This window comes from Panulirus ornatus, chromosome 36, assembly GCF_036320965.1.
Source record: "Panulirus ornatus isolate Po-2019 chromosome 36, ASM3632096v1, whole genome shotgun sequence".
In the NCBI taxonomy this organism is placed as follows: domain Eukaryota; kingdom Metazoa; phylum Arthropoda; class Malacostraca; order Decapoda; family Palinuridae; genus Panulirus; species Panulirus ornatus.
The window spans coordinates 3,528,304-3,552,106 of record NC_092259.1 but is presented as its reverse complement, the minus strand read 5'-3'; the positions used below and the strand labels follow the sequence as shown (position 1 = coordinate 3,552,106).

The 23,803-nt window shown below is 42.2% G+C and overlaps 1 protein-coding gene across 2 annotated transcripts in view; it reads right to left on the bottom strand.

Annotated features, from left to right (window-relative positions):
• LOC139760261 (uncharacterized) overlaps positions 1-22,249 on the bottom strand; it is a 79,509-nt gene extending 57,260 nt beyond the window's left edge. For both annotated transcript variants that reach the window (XR_011715284.1, XM_071683199.1), the window contains exons 1-3: positions 22,178-22,249; positions 19,699-19,853; positions 1,131-1,304 (exon numbers count right to left, since the gene is read on the bottom strand). Coding sequence is in view for 1 of the 2 variants with exons in the window: in XM_071683199.1 (XP_071539300.1) it covers positions 1,131-1,304; positions 19,699-19,773 (249 nt within the window). In the remaining variant the exon portion in view is untranslated. The remainder of the gene's footprint in view (positions 1-1,130; positions 1,305-19,698; positions 19,854-22,177) is intronic.
• Positions 22,250-23,803: the final 1,554 nt, after the last annotated feature.

Sequence of the window (23,803 nt, the reverse complement as noted above, 5' to 3'; positions counted from 1 at the left end):
TATTAGAATGGATTAGTGGTCAGAGGGGAGTTCATGGCAACGTGCTCCAAATGGTCCTTGTGTACAGTGTTGGGGTGCAAAAGGGAATACCTGCTGGGGTTGGTTGTTGGAGATTGTGGGCTGGAAATGTGTTTGGCGGTGTAAGTTGAAGCTTTCAAGGATGCAGTTGGTTTATGAGCGGTTTCACTTTCGGTTTCTGTAGTTGGGGTAGTATCTAGGGTAGTATATGGCGTTGATTATGTTGTGCTGTTTTCCAGTGCTATTTTCATGGGTTGTACTTCAAGACATGTGTCGTTGTTCGTGTTGTGTTTTGCAGTTGGTACGGTGTTTGTGAACGGGATGTTGTGGTGTGTATAATGAGTTCTCCTTGTCTTCTATCTTGTCTTAAGGGTGTGTAGTTACTGAAGTGATAAATGGAGGATCTGGGTGCGTGTGTATGTTTTGTTTCCGAAGTAGGTTGAGTATTTACACGTGTTTGTTTTTGATGCTATAAAGCTTGAATTGTACGATGTTTAGTTTGTTGATGGGCTTTGGAGTGGCAGCGTTTGTTTGTTCAGATGTTGCTATGTGTTTTGTACTGGGATTGTGCGTGTTTGGATGGGTTTTTTTGAGTGTTTTGTGTCCGGAAGGTCGTGGGATATCCACAGCTCTTGAGTAAACCTTCTCAAAAGGGAGGGATGTGCACTGGAGGTGATATCATCCGAGACGGATGCTGCTGCTTATAACGGAGTGGTGTTTTCTGTTGATTGGCTGTTCGACGTTGAGGGCAGATGTACTTATAGGTGTGCGGGGATTGGTGTGGTAATGTCACCGAATGTATCAACGACTGAGGGATGATAGCGAGGATATCAGTAGCCACTGATGAAAGAAAGAAAAAAAGAAGTGTTTGGGCTTGACCCATAGCCTAACACAGTGGCCAGGGACAGGCCGAGGCTGCACTCAGCACAGGAGTTTCACTGGGGCAGGATGGTGTTGGTTGGCACATGGGTTTGGGAGGAGGGGTCTCCTGGTGCTGGGGCAGCTGGTCATTCGGGTTAGGGGGAGGGTTCGTACTCTGGTTGTCTTCTTGGCTTTCGAATTATCCATCTGTTTATCAATGTATCTATCTATATAATCTATACTGAACTTACCTTGTATTCCTTCCACAGGGAGCTCTTCTCCGTGGCTCCTGTGGCGTTGTGGGAGCCAGCCATATCCACAAGGCAGGACCACAGGTCAAGACGTTGGGTGATGTATGTGTCGTTCTTTGTCGTCGAGAGCTGGGCAGTGTCCAGATCAAAGACGAGAGAGCGTAACCCACAGGTCTGGAATGTATAATTTTAGACGGGTGTAAATTTTGCCCAGTGGGGTTTAAGACTAGAATAGGGGGGGGGGGCACAGTTGTTTATTCCTTACCATGCCATGACAAATGTATATGTGACAAATGTATATGTTTTGTCGGTGTTGTGTTTGTTGGGGGGAAGGTGGTGGGGGGAAACTGTTGGTATAAGTGATGAAATATATGAAGCAGGTTAAGTTTATTGCGACCCAAGAGTTGGTTATGAAGTCGTTTCGGTGGAAGATGTTTAGTGCTTTTGCAAAGAACTGATAAACTGGAAGTCGTTTTGTTTCAGTGTGAATATTCTGAGTGTTTATGGTTGTTAGGTTGTTCTGAGAGCTCCGTTTTGTGTGATTCTCATCCTTAGTGTTAGCTTTCGACGGGGTGGATGACAAGGCAGTTGAGTTGTAGGTGAGGATGGTTTGGGTGGATTATGTTCATGTGTACCGAAGGATTCTTTTTCTAGGCTAAAATCTGGTACCGGTAAGTGTTGTGAACGAGATTAGTTTGTTTATATCTTCTTGTTTATGTCTTTTGTGCTGATGTTTGTGATGTGGGGAATGATTGTCGTGTGTGTATCATATGTGGTACTACCTAACATGGTTGGAATGGTGTTTGGGTGGAAGTGGTTGACCAGTCAGGGTGGTGAAAGGCGCATATTGGGTTGGATTCGAATCTGTCTGGAGTCAAGGGAGTGGTGGTCGATTTCCCTTGGGATGCAGGCATTATATTGAACGAGTCAGTATTCTAACTGTATGATGTAACGTTTGTTGTCTTTTGAGGAATGTTATTGTGAGGCTACATGCATAAGAGAGGACTTGCATACTGGTATGCATGGGACGGAAGGTCGTGTTGGGAGAGTTGAGCAGGGTTGAGGAAATGACTGCTCCCAGGGACTCGAAAGGTGAATCATTTGTGAATGACCCCTCCTTGGCAGCCAGCCATGAAATTGACTTCCCATATTTTTTGTGTTCTTATTGTGGAGGGTGGTTTCAAGCACCTTGAATGTGAGGATTTGTGTGAAATGCTTTGATAAATGTTGCAAGTATAGTCTTGTTTGGAAGGGATGTGGCTGGGGAGTGGATGCAGTTGGTAGAGACGTCTAGGTTGTGTGTGTGTGTGTGTGTGTGTGTGTGTGTGTACATTCACCATGTACACAACCAAAAATATTCCTAATGGAGCCCCACCTCAGCATGATTGACAACCTGTTCCTTGCATCAACAATAAACCCCACCTGGCCAAACCACCAACGGCTAGATCTCAAGTCGTACTGAAAGGCATACACCTGCTCTACACTTCAACGCTAACTCAAAGTCCCTTCCTCAGGTATTAACAAGAGCAAAACCTATACACCTTGTAATGGCTCAACAGGCACCAAGCAACCACCCTTTTTTAACTAGTTTAAGATTTTACCAGACATACAATTAATGGAAACTAATCCACCTAGATAAATGTTAAGACATGCTCGACTGCTATGTAGACATCATGTATGTACAGGAAAAAGTTGTAGCAGATTCAGCTGAAGAGTTGGAAGGACTTTACTAAAAGGAAAGGATTGAGGGAAAGAGAATTTTCCACCTTTATAGGAAACAAAAGGTTTCTTACAGGCTTTCCTCTATGTAGCTGTTTCCCACACACACAAAACGTCACGAGGAATCAGCCAGTTGCATGCCATGGATCCAGGTCTTGCAAGCAGAGGTTCAAGAGAGAAGAAATGAAGCAACGTCATGACGGATGAAAAAAAAAAATAATATAGAAGAGAGGAGACAACAGAAGGCTTTTGACATCATTCAGGCAAAATTATAGGTGAAAGAAGAACCACTGCAGCAGATACGCCAGCAGCATTCGATACTAAGGCGAAGGAGATTCTTGTAGGTATGAAGCGGCTACTCAGAAGACAAGTGATATCGGCAGCTGTGCAACACCCATGTCCTTTGGGAAGAAGGATTTATGATGTTCATTGTGTGGTGTCTCCAGGACAGAGTGGAAGAAGTAGTTGGGATTAAAGTGTTAATATTACAGGTTTGAATTGTGGTAACTGGAAATTATGTTTTAGGAAATAAGTGATGTTTGAAAAATAGTTAATTGTGGAAATGATGTTGATTTTGACCCTTTTCTTCCCCATTCAGAAATGCCGCGCGTGAACGCATCAAGACGAAATATCTACAGTGAGAAAAATTGCGAGTATTGGAACGATAGGTGAAGTGCGATAGATGGAATCGTCAATGTAAGGATGGATGGGGGTTTGAGGCTGAAGGAAGGTTGGTGAAGGAAAGAAGAAGGGCACACAACCCTACGGAACACCATTGGTAACAATGAAAAAGAAACCGCTGCAACATTGATATCGTGAGAAGAAATGACAGGAAGGAAAAATGCAGGAGAATAGAAAGAAGGGGGAAAAGCAACGGGAAGTAAGTTTAGCAAGGAAACACTTGTCCCACTCCTTGTCAAACGCTTTGAAGATAATAAACACCATAGCAGATTTATCTCTCCTTAAAAGGAGAGGAGGAGTGGGTCACAATACAAAAGCCATACGTGTTACGTGAAAGGAAGGCAGAATGTTTTAAGTGTTTGATGAAGTGAGAGTTTGGAAGACTCTGTATGTCGACATTAAAAACTTGAACAGTAAGGAGATCGGAGGATCAGAACTGTAGTAGCCTTAGCAAGTAATGGTTTGTTGGTTTAGAAATACATCTGTAGGGACAAAGATATCATCATCATTCACACCTACAATCACGAGTTTGCATATATAAACATGAAAGGAGTAACGTAATCATGATAATGTCTAGTGTCAAAATTTCATGTTCAATAACACCCATATCATTGGGTAAAATCTCTTGGAAAACCCTTATGATATTATTACATTTAATAATAGTGCTAGCTTTACGTTGAGAGTGATATGTATATCCTGTCCCAGTTATTGCGCTATCTCAAAGTTGCAGGAGATCATGGAAAAGGGTTCCTTTGGGTGCACTCCTTGGACCCTTTGAAAAAGGGACCTGAGGTTAATGATTGTATTTATCTGCTACTGGACTTCGGTTGCTATTGGTTATACCGCGCGCGAAATTGCCACGTTTGGCAAGGCTTGACCATAGTTAGTTGAGGAAAGGGGAGCACATTCGTCGAGCTTATACCTCTAAGGGACTCCACCATTACACGACTCTGATCGCAGCACAGCTTGGAAGCTGAAGGAGCCCCGTAAGGGGTGTCCCTTGATCATTAAGTTTTTGGAATGTGGTGATAGTGTGAGAACAAATGGGGCGACAGTGAGGAGCGGATAGGGAAAGGTAACGAGGTGCAGCGAGTATTTTGAAAGGACTGCTGTTAAATGTTGGGTGACATGGAGTCAGACATGGTGTGTTTGGGACGAGCTAACATGTTGAAAACGAAAGTGGTTTAGAACACGGTGCGAGGTAAAGAGTAGCACAGCGGTCGGAGTGGCTGGACCTGCAGCTGAGTTTGTCAAGAAAAGGGCATGACCGTGTCGTTTGGGTGGACGGATTATTTAACACTTCTTTAGCCTTAACTATGGTGCTTAGGGACTGATAGAATGCATGGATGGTTCCCTTGTGTAAAGGCAAGGGGAACAGAACCGAAAGTACAGTTTTCAACTGGTTTCCAGTATGTTGAGGGTACGAGACGATGACAGGTGAATCGGTTCAGGTTTGCAGATGATAGTTCTGGTGGTAGACGTCGAATACGAGAAGCAGGTGACTGATTGATTGTGAAAGAAGAGAAAGAGAGTGAGGCTGTTTAGGGCAGCGAGATGCATCACAATGAAACTGGATGGGTTGAGAGAACGGTTCAAGTGTAAGTATGGAGGGAAAACCTTAAACTATTTGGGTGCTTCAAGTACGTGGGAGTGGATGTGGCAGCAGGTGGAACCATGGGATGAAGTGGAGTTCTAAAGTCCAGAGTGCACTGAGGAATGAGTTTGTTGTGAGTTCATCGAGTAAGGACTCAAGTGTGTTTGAGGGCATAGATCCTCGACAAAGTCTTACGGATTCGAGTCCTGGGGAATGAGCACACAAGAGAGGAAGGAGTAGATGAAAATGAAATCCCAGAGGATTTTTTTTTTTTTTTTTGCTGTGATGAATATGGAGTAACAGTGTATGAGAAAGAGAGTGAAGTGAAAGGAAATGCATTCATACGACTGCCAACCAGGGTGTTCTGAATACATGGGGCATATGAAGAGGATGAACAGAGAAAGAGCAAGAGGATCTAAGAGTTAGAAATGGAGGTGATCGAGGAGGACGGGGAGACTAAAGGGTGGCATTGATGGCTATCAGGGTCTGGACATTCAGGAAACTGTAGAAGTTAGGGAGGCCAACGTGCTTTTTGTGGGCAGGGCATACGAAGCTGTCAGGGTAAAACCTAGAGTAACCCGTGGCACTTGCAGTTATCATATTCAAAGATGGGTAGTGTGCTAGTTAGGTCACCGGTCGTATAATTCTGACGTTATTTCGGAAGACTCCATTTTTAATAAAAAAAAAGGCTCTGATGTTACCCACGAGCTCCTGCAACACCAAGGATGGACTACTCTCAGTTGGAGGGGAATGATCGACTTCGCTGAAATTAGTTCTTTGACGAGGCTGTACTCCAAGTGATACCACCCCTCCAGAGGTGACCTTTTCACTCGCTATGTAACCTCAGTCCGGCAACATATGGAGGTGTCATTGGACTTCACCTGCTGAAGATTACATCACGAGTTTAAAAGTCACCTTTGGCGAGGCCGTATCATCGGGAGAAGAGTCTCGTCAAAATCTACTCACTCCGAAGGAGTCCATTTCCCAGCTTGGAGCAGCGGGAGCTCCTGGGAAAGCGGTCCTGGAGTAATAACTCCAGAATCCTTTCAAGAAAGGGATCTTAAAGACAATTACGGTCGCATATAAAGCATTGTATTTTCTTGTATTGGACTCTGATGTATTTAAAGTAATCATTTACTACAACTATGATGTTTTTAAGAAGAAAACGTAGTCCATGAGTGACTGAATTTAGTTAATAATTGAAAAAGAATGTTTGATATCAGATCTGGTTGTCGCAAGACACTTGACAAGGGAGATATGAGAATAATCAGTCAAGAATGGCGAATTTTGTTTCGTTCCACAACTCGTTACAGTCTGAGAGAACAGAACAGTCTAAATTTAAAACAAAACGAAAATATTCTTATTATTCATAGCTGTTTTGTGTGAACTGGTTTAAGAATAGGTATTAGCTTAACTCGTTTACCTTGGGTTATTATTATTGGTGGCTGCTGCACACAAAACATAGAAATTATCTTGCTAAATATTGATGAAAGAAGGCTCCAGCAAACCTCGAGTTTTCCTAGCATTTACATTCACGCCGACCAGAAGAGACACTATTTTTTTCTTTAGGCTTGGAAAAGTATTATTGCTGGAAGTATACGCTGTACGACAGTGATCCAAGTCAGGGTTATAGGTGCATGAACGAAAATCCAAACTGGTCTGGTTACTATAGGCTGTCTTATGTGGGCCACTTAAAGAATTAGGGTAGACCGATTGATCGACCTATGAAAGATCCGAAAATATGAAGAGGTGAACGGGAGGAGCACCACCGAAGCAGTTTTTGTGCGCTGTTAGAGGACTGGGGACGGAGATTAAACAGGATTAGATTATACGGGACTGTATGGCAATATTAAGATTTATGAAATCGTGAATATGAAGAGGCGACATTTTAGGAATGACAAAGGAAAGTGAGCGAGAGATTAGAAGATATACTTTCGTTGGATTCACACGAGAGAAAGCAAGAGGATATGAGGTGTGATCTGCGAGGATGGGAGAATGACAGGTAATTAAGGGAGGCAGCTAATGTAACAGAGAGTGACGTAGATGGAGAGCATCAGAGTGACGGGTTACCAAGTCTTGAGTGAGTCGCTAACTAGAGGAAGAGAGTTGGTCGATATAAAGTTTGGAGAAAGAGAGAGAGGGTGTGTGTGTCTGTGTCTAACAGTGATGTATGGGACTGGAAGTGTGTGTGTCTGTGTGTATGTGTGTGTGTGTGTGGGTGTGTGCGGAAGTCGGGAAGCCATCACATAGGAATGGAAGAGTGACGGATCATCTCAGTGGCAGGAGATCATATAGGAATGGACGTGTAATAACTTGAAGTATATGTCGGACAAGCCATCGATTTAGTGATGAGGGAGTGGGTTGGAGGCAGAGTTAAAGGTTATCTGTTATTGGTTGAAGGTGGGGGCTCTTCCATGGATCGAAGTGGATGCTGGTTATCTGCTTAGGGTTATATCAAAGGTCATGTACAGAGGGAGAGGGATGGGTCGTCTTCGATGTAGGGAGGTGGGTGGCTGGGAGAGAGGAGGAGGAAGAGCTGCTGCAGAGGAGAAGTAATCTCGTATTGGAGAGATTGACGATTGCATGGCCAGGTCCTAAATGACACAGGTCAGTAGTGCATGGGATGATGAGAGTAGAGATGTACTGTAGGGAGAGAGTAGGGATGTACTGTAGGGAGAGAGTAGAGACCTCATTGCTACAGGAGTGGGATCAGTGAGAGGTGATGTAGAGATGGGTTTGTGATGGGTTATGAGATGGTAGACAAGTCACGGACGCGAGAGTAAGAACAGTAACGTTATTGGGGAGAGAAATACAACAGCATTGACAGGTTATATGCAAGTTTGAGAACCACGGTATGCAAGACATCAAGGTGAATAATGAATTTAGAATTTGGATAAAGTTGTGAGAGCAGTTACAAGCCGTCCATTAAAGACTGAGGGTAGACCGTTAAGGCAAGGATGAAACATAAAATTGTCCTCAGTAGGGAAGGGCAGCTGACAGGTCACTGATGAAAGACAGACATTGATACAAGGGTGATATGAGAGAATCCCCAGAGTACGCGAGTTATGGGTACCTCATACTTGGGTGGGACTGTGGAAGTAACGGGGATTAAGTGGGTTAAGTGGGTGACTAGTGTTTGTGGTGGGGGAGAGCGACAAGTGATGGAATGAAAAAGACTTCAAATATGTATGAAGCGGGAGGACAACAGGTCAAATATGTGGGAGTGAGTGTAGCAGGATATCAACATGGGAATGTGAAGCGACGTTTGTCTGGGATAGAAGTGGAGCAGTGAATATGTGGGTTGGATAATGACAGGTCTGTTGTACAGGACGGGTGGTAGAGTGAGACGAGAGTGGTGCAGGTCGTACTGAAACTGAGGAGATCATTGTAAGGTTGTAAGCGGGACAGGTGATTGAGGTAGCTGGTGAGTTAAGCGCGTAGTAGCTGTTGTAGAAGGGACGCATCAACGTTGCTGGATGGAACAGCGACGGATTATCGGATAAAAAATGGATGGGAGATGATAGACAGATGAAGGTGGAGGCACGAGTAGCGAAAGGTCACAAATGGAATATTGTAACATGTAAATATAGCAGCGGGAGAAAGAGCGCCGATCGATACACAGGCTAGAAGGGTGGAATGCCTAGGAGGAACAGAATTACTCCCTTTGTGTCACACGGACAGTTGATACAGCCATGAAATAATGACACGTTGCGGGGAGAAGGTGACAAGTGAATGGTTGGGGAGATTAATTACACTCCCAGTCAAGGGCAAGGTAGTGAGATTTGTGAAAGGGATTGAGGGGCAAAAGGAACGGGAGCAAACAAATTAGTGTTGGGCGAGTATTAAGTCATCGAGTTATGTTGTCATGATAACTTTGTGACGGAAGCTTTAGAACACCCTCCCTCCCCCCATTCCCTCGAGGAAGACGGCCTGAGCCTTAGATATGATGGCTTGAGCTATTATCAGAAGCTGATGGGTGAAAGTCAGAGGCAATTATACCCATAGGTCTTAACGTCTCGGAAGTCATGGCGAGGTGTTTAGGGGGTTGTACGGTCGTGTGGCTGATGTAGAAGATAGTAACGAACTTCAGAAAACAAGACAATCAAAGGATTGCAAGAAGGACAGTACTACTCAGAAAGTCTTCAGAATGTCTTCTGGCAAATCTTCTTTGCACCGACTTTTCACATTATCAGTGTGTCTGGAGGACCGATTCACGAGAAATACTGGATCTGTTAATGTTCGGTTGTGTGGCATTGGTAACTTTCCCCGATCACGTCCTGCGGTCAGGAAATGATCTGAGGAAGCCAGACCCCAAAGAGATGTTAGGATGGTGAAGAAATTTCTCAAGGATATAAACTAGAGAGTTCAGTCAGAAAATGGCAAACAAAAGAAGAACACTGAGGAGAGACAGAATACAGACACTATGGATGCCAATGGAAGGAAATGGCGAGGGGTTACGTTAAATGTGGCTCAACTATCGGGAGAAATATGGTTATGAAAATGCTGATGTTACAATGTACAGATCATCTTAAGGATACAAGAAAGCTCACCACAATGAGGCAGAACGGAAATTTTATAGAACAAGAAGCAAACTTAAGCAAGGACAGAAGGGATACGATAGAGTAAGAAATATCCAGGGAGCGAAAGGCCAAATTTCGAAGTACAAGTCCCAGACAAACTAGAGAGAAGAGAAAGTTCTAGGAATATGAACTATCATAGACAACAGGAAACAAAAACTTTGAAGGATCCAATTCCATGCAAATCTAAACGTCCAGATAAGAATGAGTGTACTTATGCTGCCCACACACTCAAGTTGATCTCAGGAGATGATAGAGGAGGTATCACCGGTGGCCAAGGGAGTGGAAGAGTGCAAAAACATCGTACCTACGGAAATTAAATGGAAAATGTACCAAATCACGGACCAGTGTTTGACAGCGACAGTCCGTAATTCCAAGAGATTGACAACAAATAGATGATAACGAAAAGACAGGTAACACGCGCTCAGATCAATCACGAGTTGATGCAAGACGCAACTTTAACAGTGCGGTGTATCGAAATCAGAGAGAACATGAACTTAGTCCTTCACTTCGGTGATGCTTATCTTTGGTAGTTAAAAGTCCGGTGGAGAACATAAGACTGAAGTTTGGGAAATGCGAGAATAATCAATCAAGATTGGTGGATAAATGGGACAACCTCAGAGAAGGAAGAGTATAGTGCATAAAACAATGATGATCATAGTTTTATATAAGACACGATGCCGCATTTGTGTAGGATTCTTTCCGTACTGAATACGTAACTGAATAAATTAGGATAAAACTTATTTTGAAAAACTTCTGAGCAAAGTTGCATTCTAACCTGGGATCAACGTGAACCATGGGTAAGATAGTAGAAATATGTTGTGAGAGTTTGTTTTATTCATGTTAGGTACGAGGTGAAGATGGGTCATTACTATATATGTAAAGTTAGTGAAAAGTGGGGAAAGATGGGGTTAGTAGGAGTGTATATTGTTTAAACGTTTAAAGTGTACATAAAGACTATGTCACATGGCCGAGTGTATACCTATGCATTTGGGTGATAAATAGCCAACAAAAATATTCGATAAATCTATACGTAGAAAGTGTGGTGAAGACAGATTTTTGTACAGACTCCAAGAGAGAGAGTATCATGTCGAAGACAGAGACAAGAGGGAACAAGGTTCTGGGTTAATGCTGTCATAGTTTTTTTTTTTCCCCCCTCAGCCATACATTTGATCTTCGTTGTTACCGAGTATCAATTACCACCTCACTTTCCTCACTCAGCCAAACTGGTCGTATTGGACATAGTGTTGAGCAACAACTTGACCTGTAATCTTCATTTGCCAAGCTGATGATGATTATAAACACTAAGACTATTATGTTGAGATTAGCACACGTGAAAGGACACAGTAAACAGTCATTTGTCTGGTTCCATATTCACTGCAAAGTTTTGTATTTGGCGAAGGCGAGCGAATGGTAGATAATGCAATTGTTTGTAGACTTTTGATTGTGAAAGCAGCCCAGTTTGAATAATATTCAGCCATTTTGAATAATATTTGCTTCGCTATATTGGCTACACACAAATTAATTCATAGGTGTCATACAAGGGCTAGGCTAGTATCGTATATCTGTACTATTATTATTATTTTTTTATTTCGTGGTGTCTTTATTGTCAAGGGGGTGTGACATAACCTATAACTTTCAAATGCCGTGTACCATAAAGTCACAAACTTTGCCCATATATATATAAAGCAGTACATCAGGGTCTCCTCCACCAGTGTATTACAGAAGCAGTTCACTTCCCCAAGTTATATACATTGACACCGAGTCTACGGCCATGTATGTCATGTAGGAACCCCTGCGGCAATGTGTTCGCTCGAGATGATAACATACAAGGGAACGGGGTGTGTTATACTGATTTTGAAACCGATTGAATTAACAGCATTGGTTGAGCCAGATGATTTGTACGTTAGAAATATGACATATTCCTAAGCCCGGTTCACTGAGGCCATTCCACCACCACTACCCTCTTCTTCACCTAACAATTAGTCTGTTGTATTTTAGCATGATAAAAATTTTTGGAGAAGTTTCTTTCGCCCTTACGAATCCCAAACACTTCCCCTTTCCCCCCCCAGACAGCCAGTCACTTAGAGAACGGGTCCCGGATGTGCCTTTATAGGCTGTCCTGCCAATTACCGGCATAATGAGCTCTTCCAACCGGCTCCGTCAACATTTAACACTTTTTTTCTCTCTCTCTCTCTCGACGTTGAATCCCTGGAGGAGGAGGCAGGTTAGTTCCTGGCGCGCTGGTACGTGGGGTGGCATTGGCCGATTTCTTGAAATTCTCAGGTTTACCAGTTCTCACGAAGAATGTTTTTATATTGGAACATCTTAGTTTGCCCTGAATGTAATCAGCTCCAAGAGTTCCCTACTGGGAAACGCAACTTAGCAAACAAGAGCTGTTGATAAGAACAAGTTATCCCATGTCTTGAGTGTTACTGGACTCTGCCTGCTCGAGGTTGCATCGCGAGTGAAAAGTCACCTTTCGCGACGCTTTATTTGTACATTCTCGTCATAGAACTTTATAGGAGTCGTACATTTCCCTGCTACTTTCAGTAGCGCGGCCTTGGGCTGCAGGAGCCTTCTTTGCAAAGGTCCTGGGTAACACTAGAATTCTTTTACGAAAAGTGGTCCTGGGTTAGTTGTAAATTAGAGCCCTTCATATTAAATTGGAATGATTGAAATTGTCTGAGAAAGATGTGATGAAGCCGAATATACAGTTAATTGTGATGAAGGGATGGCAAACATTAAAAACCCGTGTAAGGATGGAAAGTAAATGACCTCTGAATGGGGGAAAATCAAAATGAAGCGCTAAGGAAGACATGTAAATGCTGAAGAGTTGTATGTGTGTGTGTGTGTGTGTGGAGTGAAAGCATTAGGCAAAGCCTGGGAGAACTTTAGTACTACAAGAACTTTAAAAAGGTTGAACATTTTTAAGAACTGATTGGAGATGGTGAAAAAGGAGTGTTCTGGCAGTAGGAAGAGATCTGAAAGAACAACAGGTAGTGAGATATAGGAAAAAAGAAGAAGAGCATTATATTCAAGGTGTGGTCTAGACACAGAGTATAGACGGAATGATAGTGAGAAAGAAGTGTACACTGAAATTGCAACTCGGTTAAAATGATGGAAATATGCACACATGCGTGGAAAAATGATCAGGTACCCGATTGCGTAAATGCAATCATTTTTCCACTATAACGGAAGGAAACAATTCTGTCAGACTTTGGAGGAAAAAGTCTCCTTTGCATACTGGATAAAGTGTTTGGTGGGATAGTGATTTGTGTAGTAAAAGAGTTTGTGTACCACTTGATGAATAAGAGTTCAGGAAGGGAAGAGAGGGAGTGTGGATCAGATTTTTGTATTCGGACAAATGGAGGGAGAGACTTTGAAATGTCCACACACAACAAAAACGATCTTTACACCAGTGAACGATAGGTCTCAGAATGATCACTTATTAACTTGAAAAGGTCGGCGTACACTCAGATATTTTCGTCCTGATGTCAAATGTAACTTTAAAAGTGTAAAGAGTATTTCTGTGCCGTGTTTACATAAGACGAGAGTGCTGTTAAGAGCTTTTATGGTGGAAATCGTGCTTGTATGAGAATAAGTCATGGTACCTGGGAATGTCTGAAAAAAGGGAGTGTCTCACGGTTGTGTGATGTCATTGTGGTTATTTAATGTGTCTGTATCGTGTATTACGTGATTTTACAGTAAGGGAGAATGACTGCAGTGCGATATTCAAACTTGTTGAAACAGTGAAGTTGCGGTAGTTGTATGCAGATGATACAGTGTTGGTTAAACCAGAGGAGTAGTTGAAAAAAGTGGAGTGCCCGCTTTTTTATGTATGAAGGAGGAGAAGGATGCTGAAAGTGAATGAAAGTAAAGAGATGATAGATTTTTGAAATGAGAAATCAGTATATGATCAGTGTACACAGTGAATTACTACTGTAAGTTGCTACTGTATAGTTCAGCAAGGATGGTTGTGGGGAAACGGATGTGGCAAGCCGTCATGGAAGGGAGAACGTGGAAGTGAATAGAAAGTTGTGGTGAAAGGAAAATAAAATCGTGGTGAGCAAGAAGCTTGCATGAAGGATTACTTGTCCCAGCGATGATGTATGGTCGTGAAACCCAAATGTAAATAGGCAGAGAAAGATCAAAAAATAGAAGTCAGGATTACGATGATGGATGGAAGTCTTAGATCGGTATAGTCACGTTGAACGTATGAGAAATGATAGGTTGGTGAAGAAGACATTTATCAGTACAGCAGAAGGGTACAAGGAATAGAGTTTGATCGGGAAAGATTGAGGAAGATTTAGAGGATGATTGCTAGGAATGTTCAGGGAAATGACTGAGAGTTGGACGCAATATCTACCACTGTGTACGTGAATGACTGGTCTCGCGAATGAATTTAGTGAGCAAAAATTTGAAATAAGCTGCACGAAGTATGAAACATGTTTTACCAAAATACGCTGGATATGGGTAGAGAATGTGTGCTAGATGTCTGCAGAATGTATGCATCCGAGCCACCCAAAGTAAGAGCAGTGTTGGCATACGTCAAACACAACCCTCCCTCAACCTCTAGAACCTAACCAAATGTACCCGTGCCCCTTATAGTTTACCACAGTCCATCAACGCGTAACTTCACCAGCCTGTCATCCAGGTTAAGTGTCTGTAGTATAGCTAACTTTTTGAATAATCTAACTTGTGACTGGTAGGGGCTCCATAGTGTCAGGTTAGGACATTGTATATGCAAACCAATGATCTGTACAGGTGCCACACCTTCAGGTAAGGACAGTGGATACAGGCCATAGCCAGAAACCTAGTCTTTGAAAGATGTCTTCCCCGGACTACGACGTACTTATGGTATGGATTTACTCCGAAAGTTTACGTACCTATGCTCTCAAAGGACATGCATGCGCACAAAACTGATGGTTTTATATTAGCAGTGACGACTTTGAACGTGTGCTCGTACTAACTGACCAAAAGTATCAAAACAGGATCAACAAATATTAGAATGAGGAAGGATGAAGCAGCTGCCATCTCCCAGTGCAGAAAAACAGGCGAAATTATGTATGATGGCGGGACTTATGACAAGAACCATAGCTCCTGTTATCATACTTTTAACAGTTTCTTGCACTTGCAAATGGCAACAGCTTTAGTTTCTGTACATTTTGTGTCATTTTTCCTCATCTGTGTACACCAACTGTACCCCATTTCCTCATTGTAACCTTTAACCTATTCTGCAGAATCCTCATTGTGTATCTTTTATTCCATTCTGCTGAATCCTAAACATGTGTTGGGCATTCTAGGGTAAATGGACTTGTATATGCTTAATAAGGCAGAGGAATGAAAATCAGCAGTGTAGACTTATCGTAAACAATTGCGGTGAAAAATGCTGAAATTCATATTTCGCATTGTTTTACAGATTTTCATTGTATACTTCTGTTACAACTAAAGACCCCAAGCCAGCAAAAGTTTTCAAGCCAGCAAGTTTTTTCAAGCATATGCTTAGATTAGCATATTCAAAACTCTTTTCATATTTTGTTCCTCACTTCTTCCTTCCTTTTCGTATAAGTTTCACACAGGTTATCCTTCTTTTACCTATATCTTCCCTGCTCAAAACTCTCCCCGCTCTTAACCTACCTTATGGTTACGTCTCATCTAACATTCCTAGACCCACATGTGACCTATATTGTACACTGCCCAGAGTTGGTTTCTATTTGATGATCCCTTCAGCATGACGGTGTAGAACCCATGAGTATTTTAGTCTGGCCTTTGACCAGTCCCAAAAGGGTCAAGATCAGAAATGCAACCATTAATAAATACTCGAGCCTTCTTCCGTCGTGCTCAAGTGTGAGCGTTTAAGTTTGCATTAAATCCATGAATTTTGTATAATGAATTAATATGAAATTTTGATGGTTTATGAGTGATTATATGCATTTTACTGGTACAGTACACTGCATTACACAAAGCCCAGTATTAACAGCACAAATGTAAATGAATTGTAAATTTGTCAGGTCTATACGAGGACCAATGTTATGTCAACATCACATTTCTTATATGAACCAAAGGATATGTTTATCTACGTTAGATAGTTACATTAGTGTTTATATCGTACTTTATAATGCTTCATGTTGAAGTGTGATGCTACCTCTTTTTAGAGGAAACAGATGGAATCCAAAATATGACGTTTTAAATAAAGTAATATCAGATGAAGTATTATTTCGTATTCATCCTTGGGTAAAGCCTAAAGTTCTGAAAAAGGTGCTAATTCCTTTTATTCAAGTATGTAGTTAATATGCAATCAACCAAAAAAAGGATCTTTACATTTGCTCCGTTTTACCATTCCAAGATGTTGTTCGTGTGTCTGAAGTGCTGCGGAGGGGAGGTTGGAAATGAGACAGGCGGATGTCGCAATGATGGACTGAGTCAGGTGGGTATCTGAGCACGTCTGTGTATGTTGGATGGGTCCCAGTCTCTCGGTGTCTGTCAAGGAGGACCTGGGAACCAACTAGCTCTATTAGACCAGCGGCAAGTTCAGACTCTTCCCTGGAGAATATTTGAGTTTACTTACTATTTAGAACTGATAGAAAGTCAGACAAGTGCTGTATTGTGCGACTCAATCACCCCTTGCCTGCTTCGACCACTAATGTCACAATCTCAACAAGGCTGCACGAAGACCACCTCCTGGGACTGTCTCAATCATTGGTGGTCTCATGTTTAGGAACACTAAAGCAAGACCTCCCATAGGACCATTTAGGTCACTAAGAAATCCAGTAAGGCTACTATTACACTTGGCCTTTTAGTTACCTCAGGATCAATAATCGACACAGTTTCGAAAACGCAAGCCCAATAACCTTAATTTTCACTCATTTTAACGGATAGAACTTCAGAAGGCATACAACAAGACCTCTCACCGTGCTCTCTGCATGGCAATCGTTCAAATTTAAGAGTACTGTAACGATTCCTCTCGGTCGGTTCTGTCGAAAGCAGTAGTGGACAACAATCTTGTTCCAATATTTTCCAAACTGTCGCAGGTATAGGACGGAGTCTTAAAAAAACATATGCTAAACAAGTTACGTATAGTTTCAATATGTACGCTCTATAACTGCAAAACTATACCTATAAAGCGATTCCTTGCAGGAAATGCAAACAATTGTTAGATGAATTCAGCCATGATATATGTAATAAACACAGACAGTATCAAACTGTTGGCTGATTAAGATCTTATTCTTCGTCCACCTAAATCAAATTTTTGACAAAAATTATCAAGTAATTGGTTTGATATGTGCCTCTTATCCTTCTCTGATTGTAAATATCTATTTCTCCATATATGTAACGGACTTGTTGGAAGGTCTGGAGTCACACATCAATGTTTACATCTAAGGTTACAAGGAAGGAATGACAAGGAATACAACAACAATCAAAAGTACCTCCAGAGTGGCTAAAGTTCCACTCAAGCAAATGCTAAGCATAAAGACAGAACGCCTCAGAGTCTTGCAGAAAGAAATGTACATAAATCAGAAGAATAGTGGAGGAGGAAAGTTCTGTTAGTTAAGAACAAAGGGAAAAGAGATTTGTAAGAATCTCAATGACTTATACCCAAATTACAATATGCTTCTAGAATGTGGTCGCCACAAACGTGCATGAGAATAAGCTTCACCAGTCTAGTCACATCACGAAAACAAACTTAACAGTTTCAGAGGAAGGCGATTAAAATGGTACTAGATATAAAGAGACAAAGAGGACCGAAGCTATAAAACTGATCACTGTGGGAAAAAAGAACAACATAACTCTCAGCTTTCTAAAGAGAGTGTGACAATACAGGCGGTGAACACCACTTCGAAAGATGCCGAGTGAACAAAGGTCCACTTGAGGTATAGCAAGAGGCTTGAGGGGCTAAAACTATTTTTTTTTTTTTCGTTTCGGATGTGACTGAAAGGAAGACGTTGCGTGACGACACTCACGGTCGACAGGTGAACGATAGGCAACCATCGACAAGGGAGGCACTACTACCTGGGTGCAGTACACGGATTGTCAATGCTATTAACACACTACAGTGGATGTCACGTTCCCCTCCTTCGATCAGGTTTGAGCCTCTTCTTCCTATCACATGGTTAGCTGGCACTGAATCACTACCCTCCCTACGCACACACACAATACAGCACTTGACTATCACTTTTCTAATATTTCACTTCCAATTCCAGATTCCCTATTTTAGACGAATACTGTGAGTAAACCCACACTTCCTACAGCGTAGGATCTGAACGTGTCGCTGGGAGGAGAAAGTTAATTCTTCACCACCACCCTAACAGACACCAAGCGACTGGGGCACACACATACGACACCTCCAGACCCCCGTCCCTGTACGTGGCTCCGTCCATTCGTGCAACATCCTCTGTCTCAATTCCATCCTTCCCTCTGCCGTAACTCAGACCTGTGCAACACCTTGGACTGGGGAAAGGGTTAACTTGAATTCCCTAATATAAAAAACCCCCCTTCCTTTCTCACCATACCTCGCTATGTCACTCGTTTCCCACTTTACAATGAAACCCTGCAGTAACAAAAGTGTATGCCCTAAAACATATCCTCCATATGCTGGAACGCCACAAAATGAACAAATTCTAATTACGAAAAGCAATCGAGTTCTCTATAGGCGTCGTAATTCTCTTGAGAGCAGCTATCCCACACATACAGGATTTTATCCACCCCTGTAGAGTAGTGCCACACCACTATCCTCTCAGGTAAATTGGATCAAAAGTCTTTTAACTTGATTCTTCGTATATTACTTGCAACAAATGGCCATCCGCTGTGACAGGTATAATTCCGCTCTGTGCTCTCAACCTGGTCTGTCTACCTGTACATCTGGGGTTAACCTTGAAATCAGGTGCACGCGTATTACAGCTTCTTCCCATAGATTATATGCAACTCAGACGCAAGAGGATTTACCGTTATGTATCCCTTTCCTCAAAAAGTGAAGCTTTTAAACTTCGTTTTCTTTAAAGTCACTTTCTAGTTATTTTTTTTCTTAAATTTCGTTTCCTTTAAAGTCACTTTCGAGTTTTTTTCTTAATCTTTAAGAATCATCTACAAACAAGACCTATAATTTCACTTTTTCTACTATTAAATCTAAGATTCATCGCTGCAATGATTCTGGTAATTTTCCACTCGTGCTCTGTCGGCTGCGCTATTATGTGGTTTAGAGAGTAAGAGTTCCGAGATGGTGGGCGGCCCTCCCCCACGATTATATACCATACCCCGCGAGGGAAGAAGTCTGGATAACAGACGCCATCTTTATGTTTGATATTAATGCTTCTTATGGGATCATTTAGCTACAGAGACTGGATGATGTGAGATATTACGCTATTACCCTTTAAAACTATATCTTTCGATGTCAACTCTGCGGTTACGAGGGACGGGGTAAATGTAGGGTTAATACAATAATAAATGTGAAGGCTGTGGTGTAATGCACTGTACAAGACGACTTGAGAATGGATGTGAGGGGCAGTGGCCTTAGTCTGTTCCAGGCGCTATCTCGCAAAAGCGAGAAATGGCGATCAAGTATGAAAGAAGTTAAGAAATGTGTTGAATATACTCTCAACGCTTAGAGGGAATTCGTGCAGATTGCTATGGTCTGTATTTCTACATTATATTCTACAATCTCTTTGGCGATCTACCAAATGGTGGTTGTGGACGGCATCTGAATATGGCATTCACACTAATGTAATGTCCTCAGGTGTTGAAAAGTAAGAAACGTACATAATGAACCAATACTGTGGTATAGAACAAATCACAAGTGAACCTTCACATAATACTTTAGCCTTTGGTAAACCCATTAGAAAATGCAGACCTCACTTGCATTAGGTTTAAAGGTAGAGTTTACATATGCAGTGCAATAATACAAGGCCCTAGTGAAACTGGCAGTACCAAACAACCAACTACACATTGGGTATTTCATGGGCAGTAAAGTACCTCTACCTCTAACCTGACGTCTACTTACCACATGTTGATATAGCCATCGTAGGGAACAGACAACACCTGATCTCCTCCCATTCTTCACTTCATCTTCTTGCATGTCTTGTAGGTGATACAGGGCATTGTCTAAAAATCTGGGCAGGACGCATGATCTGCATGAAGGACGTGGCCAGCACGTACCTGTAGAAGGATAAGTATTCAGTTAAATCGATGTAAACACAGACTAGATTTTATGTCACTACAAATACTTTTATATTTTTCTTTATGGATCCGTTACCTAACGCCTGAGTTCCAGTTGCAACAGTTTAAATTAATACTTTATAGATTAAGACGTGATTCTTCATTCAGTATCCCGGAGGAGATTGTATAACAGTACACTACAATACTGTAGTGGTTGGAGGTAGTAGTGTAGTGGTGCACTACATTACCGTAGTGGGTGGAATGTGTGTGTAGGGGTGCGCTACATTACTGTATTAGATGGAATGTGTGTGCAGGGGTGTACTACATTAGTGTAGTGGGTGGAATGTGTGTGTGTAGGGGTGCGCTACATTACTGTAGTGGATGGAATGTGTGTGTTGGGGTGCACAACAATACTGTAGTGGATGGAATGTGTGTGTAGGGGTGCACATCAATACTGTAGTGGATGGAATGTGTGTGTAGGGGTGAACTACATTACTGTAGTGGGTGGGACGTGTGTGTAGGGGTGCACTACATTACTGTAGTAAGCGGAGGAGGATGTATAATGATTCGCTACATTACTACAGGGTGTTAGAGGTTGTACAGTGATCCGCTACATCAGTGCAGTAGGTGAGGGCGGTGTAGCGGTTCGTGTGCGTGACCCGGAGGAGGTGAGGTAGTCATGCCTTACCACTGCCTCTGGCTAATTTAGCCTAATAACCAGTCATTCGAGTGAGGTTAATGGGCCATTGTCTCGTCGTTAGCTTAACGTTCCTAGCTTTTAATTACCTAAAATGGACCTACTTAAGCATCAGTCACGCAGGAAGTTTATTATATACCTAAAAAGATTAAAGCTCTTGTTCAAACATTTCCCCGTATCATTATCATTTCAAAATACCTACGTTTTTGACGACTATAGGCTTGTCCTGTATTGAATCAACTTCAGAGAGGGTATTAATGAACTATCTTTTTTTTCGCCTTTAAGGAATTAAGAAAGGATACGAAACGACTGAATATTCTGTAATCATCAGAGATAGAGTCAATTTGTGATTTTTATGCTTGCGATCAGTTTAAATCCGTCGAGAGTGCACACAGTAGGTCGACGGAGTGCTTGTCAGCGACACGTTACGCCGACATTCTTGTTAAAGTTGACGAAGTAGCGAACAAGTTACCGAGTTAGTTGCATGGTGTACAGTGACTGATGGACCTTACCTACCCAAGCCAGCCATGAAATATTGATATACGGTGTCAGTGTGACGACACTTAAAGTTTGTGACGAGCAGAGAACACCGGTCTGTTTGGCTGCCCAACGCCACCAAGGGCTGCTCCGCCTCGCCAGCGCAACTACTGCCCCTCCTCCACACCCTGACGTGCAAGTGCGATCGTCCCGCCACCACTGTCTTGCAACGCAAACGCCTCCGATATGCAACTCAAACTTTCCCCACTTCGGAACGTGCAACGCAAGCGCCCCTCAGCTTCTGCTGTGCAACGCAAGCACCATGCAACACTCGCACCCCCTTCGCCGTGCAAAGCCAGCGCTGTGCCACTTAGGCGGCGGTACAACGGTAGAGGCTCTTCGCCTAGGCTATGCAACACCAGTAGCCAGCTACCTAAGCTGTGCAACACCATCAGCCCTCCGCCTAGGCTATGCAACACCAGTAGCCAGCTGCCTAAGCTGTGCAACACCATCAGCCCTCCGCCTAGGCTATGCAACACCAGTAGCCAGCTGCCTAAGCTGTGCAATGCCAGTTATTCTACCAAGTAATTATTGTTTTCCCAGGAAACTATGGGGAAAATCCAGCTCTCATACAACCCCGACAAATTTTTAACTTTCAGACTCATATGAGTGTTTCTCAATAGTAATAACATTCCTGTAAGGCAAAATCATGAACCCTAATAAAATAGCTGTTGCCATAATCTAAAATAATTTGCCAAGGGAGACATATTTGTGTACAGAGCAGCTTCTGCTATCTAGTATGTTCTATTTTGTCTAGGATTCACATTTTATTGCTCTCTGAAGTTTGAAATGGGAAGTTCTATGGCTCCCGTTAAGTGACAATCTATTAAATTCTTTTAACGACCCAAAAGACCTCCCTTATTCTTACCAAGCCGTGAACGGTAAACAAAACATATGTATTGCTCTTAATCCAACAACAAAATTGTTTACGTGCATTAACAACAAATAACAACAAATAACTAACAACAACATCTACTCGTAAACCGTTCTTGAAAAACTCGACATTTTCACGGTAAACATAACGAAACAATGAAGTGATCCGTTTCTCATATATGCTACATGACCAGAAGCAGTTTGGTATTATAATTACCATGTGAGATCACCTTCCCTCCTCGCCACACCTAAGCCATGGCGAACACGATGATGACGATGCACACTGGCGAGTCTCAAGGTTCGAGACTGTGAATGCGACTTAACTGCTCCTCCGATTTCTTCTGTGAGGATTCACTGACAAGTATGATATCTTCGTGGACTGTTTCGAACGTTGTGTTCAAGAGGGTTCGGATCCACTGACATTCTCAACGGTTCGGGATATCTAACCTTTGAGGTTATGCCCAAAGTTAAGCTATTTAGTCCGAACATTTTGAAGAAACAGTCCAAACGGCTCTCGAACGCATCGTGACGTAAATGACTCACACAATGCACCAAACCAGCAACGAAACGACGTATTCACCAATAGGAAACAACCCAGTGTTTACTACATACAACTTGGCTGTAATCACACGCTGTACCATTTACATTAACGCAGTTTGAAACCACTTCTGTATATACGTTAGATATTTCTAGAATATTGTCACTAAGGAAGGGTTACCTGAAGCTAGGCATTCATTCAAACAACTATCACTGGTAGTGCTTTTCGCTACGGAGGAACAGCTTTATCATACAGACTAACTAGAATGTATATGTCTATGAAGATATGACTAGCGAGGGAAGACTTGTAGTAACAGTAGTAATAGGTTCATGTCCTTCACTTTTCGAATGGTTATATACACTTTTACAGTCAGACTTCACAGTCTGGAGCTATGTAGTGTGATGTTTGTAGTGTGATTTAATATGTAGTGTGATATGTGGTGTTGTAAGTTGTGTGATCTCCTGACCAGTGTGATAACGTATACATACATACATCCTACCACACTAAAACATAAGGGGGTGATAAAGATCTATATACGTGTCAGTGTACGGGGAGTGTAGGTATGGGTGGTGGTGGGTATGTGTGTAGGGAGATGTGTATGTAAATGGGAAGGCATACAGAGGGTGAATCTGGGTGTATGCTGGCTGATACGAGACTTGAGGTAAATGGGTAGGGGTGAATGTGTTTGCGATTACCTATTTGTACAACATGGGGGTTCTACACAGTGTGTGTGTGTGTGTGTGTGTGTGTGTGCTGCTTTTGGGGCATAACACTCCTTTATATCTTTAATAAATGTCCGACATAATGTACGTATATCTTTTTTTTATATTAATTTCATCTCTAAATGTGTAAATGTCATGGGAAAGACATTTACAGAAGACCTTATTGTCTATGCCTAAGTTATCTGAGGAGGAAAAATGCATGGTAGTGCATTGGGGAAAATCAGAACACAAGCGACCTGGTGGTCTACAAAAGAGGCCATCCGCTGGAGGACAGTAATGGTGTCCTATGTTCCTAATCTCTGTAGACGAAACAGGATAGTAAAGAAGAAGGCTCCTCCTCCCTCCAGCATATCTATGTAGACAGAGACATTATAGTAAAGCAGAAGATTCCTCCCCACCCACCACTGTGGTAGACAGACGGAGACAAAGGAAAAAAAAAGATATCCAACTCATATACAAAGCATGAGTTAAAATATCTTATATATGAGAACCATTTCCTCCATGAACAAAACATTAGTTAAAATACCTTATACATGAGAACCATATCTTGCCTAGTGTTTAACATTTCACGGTTGCAGCTAAA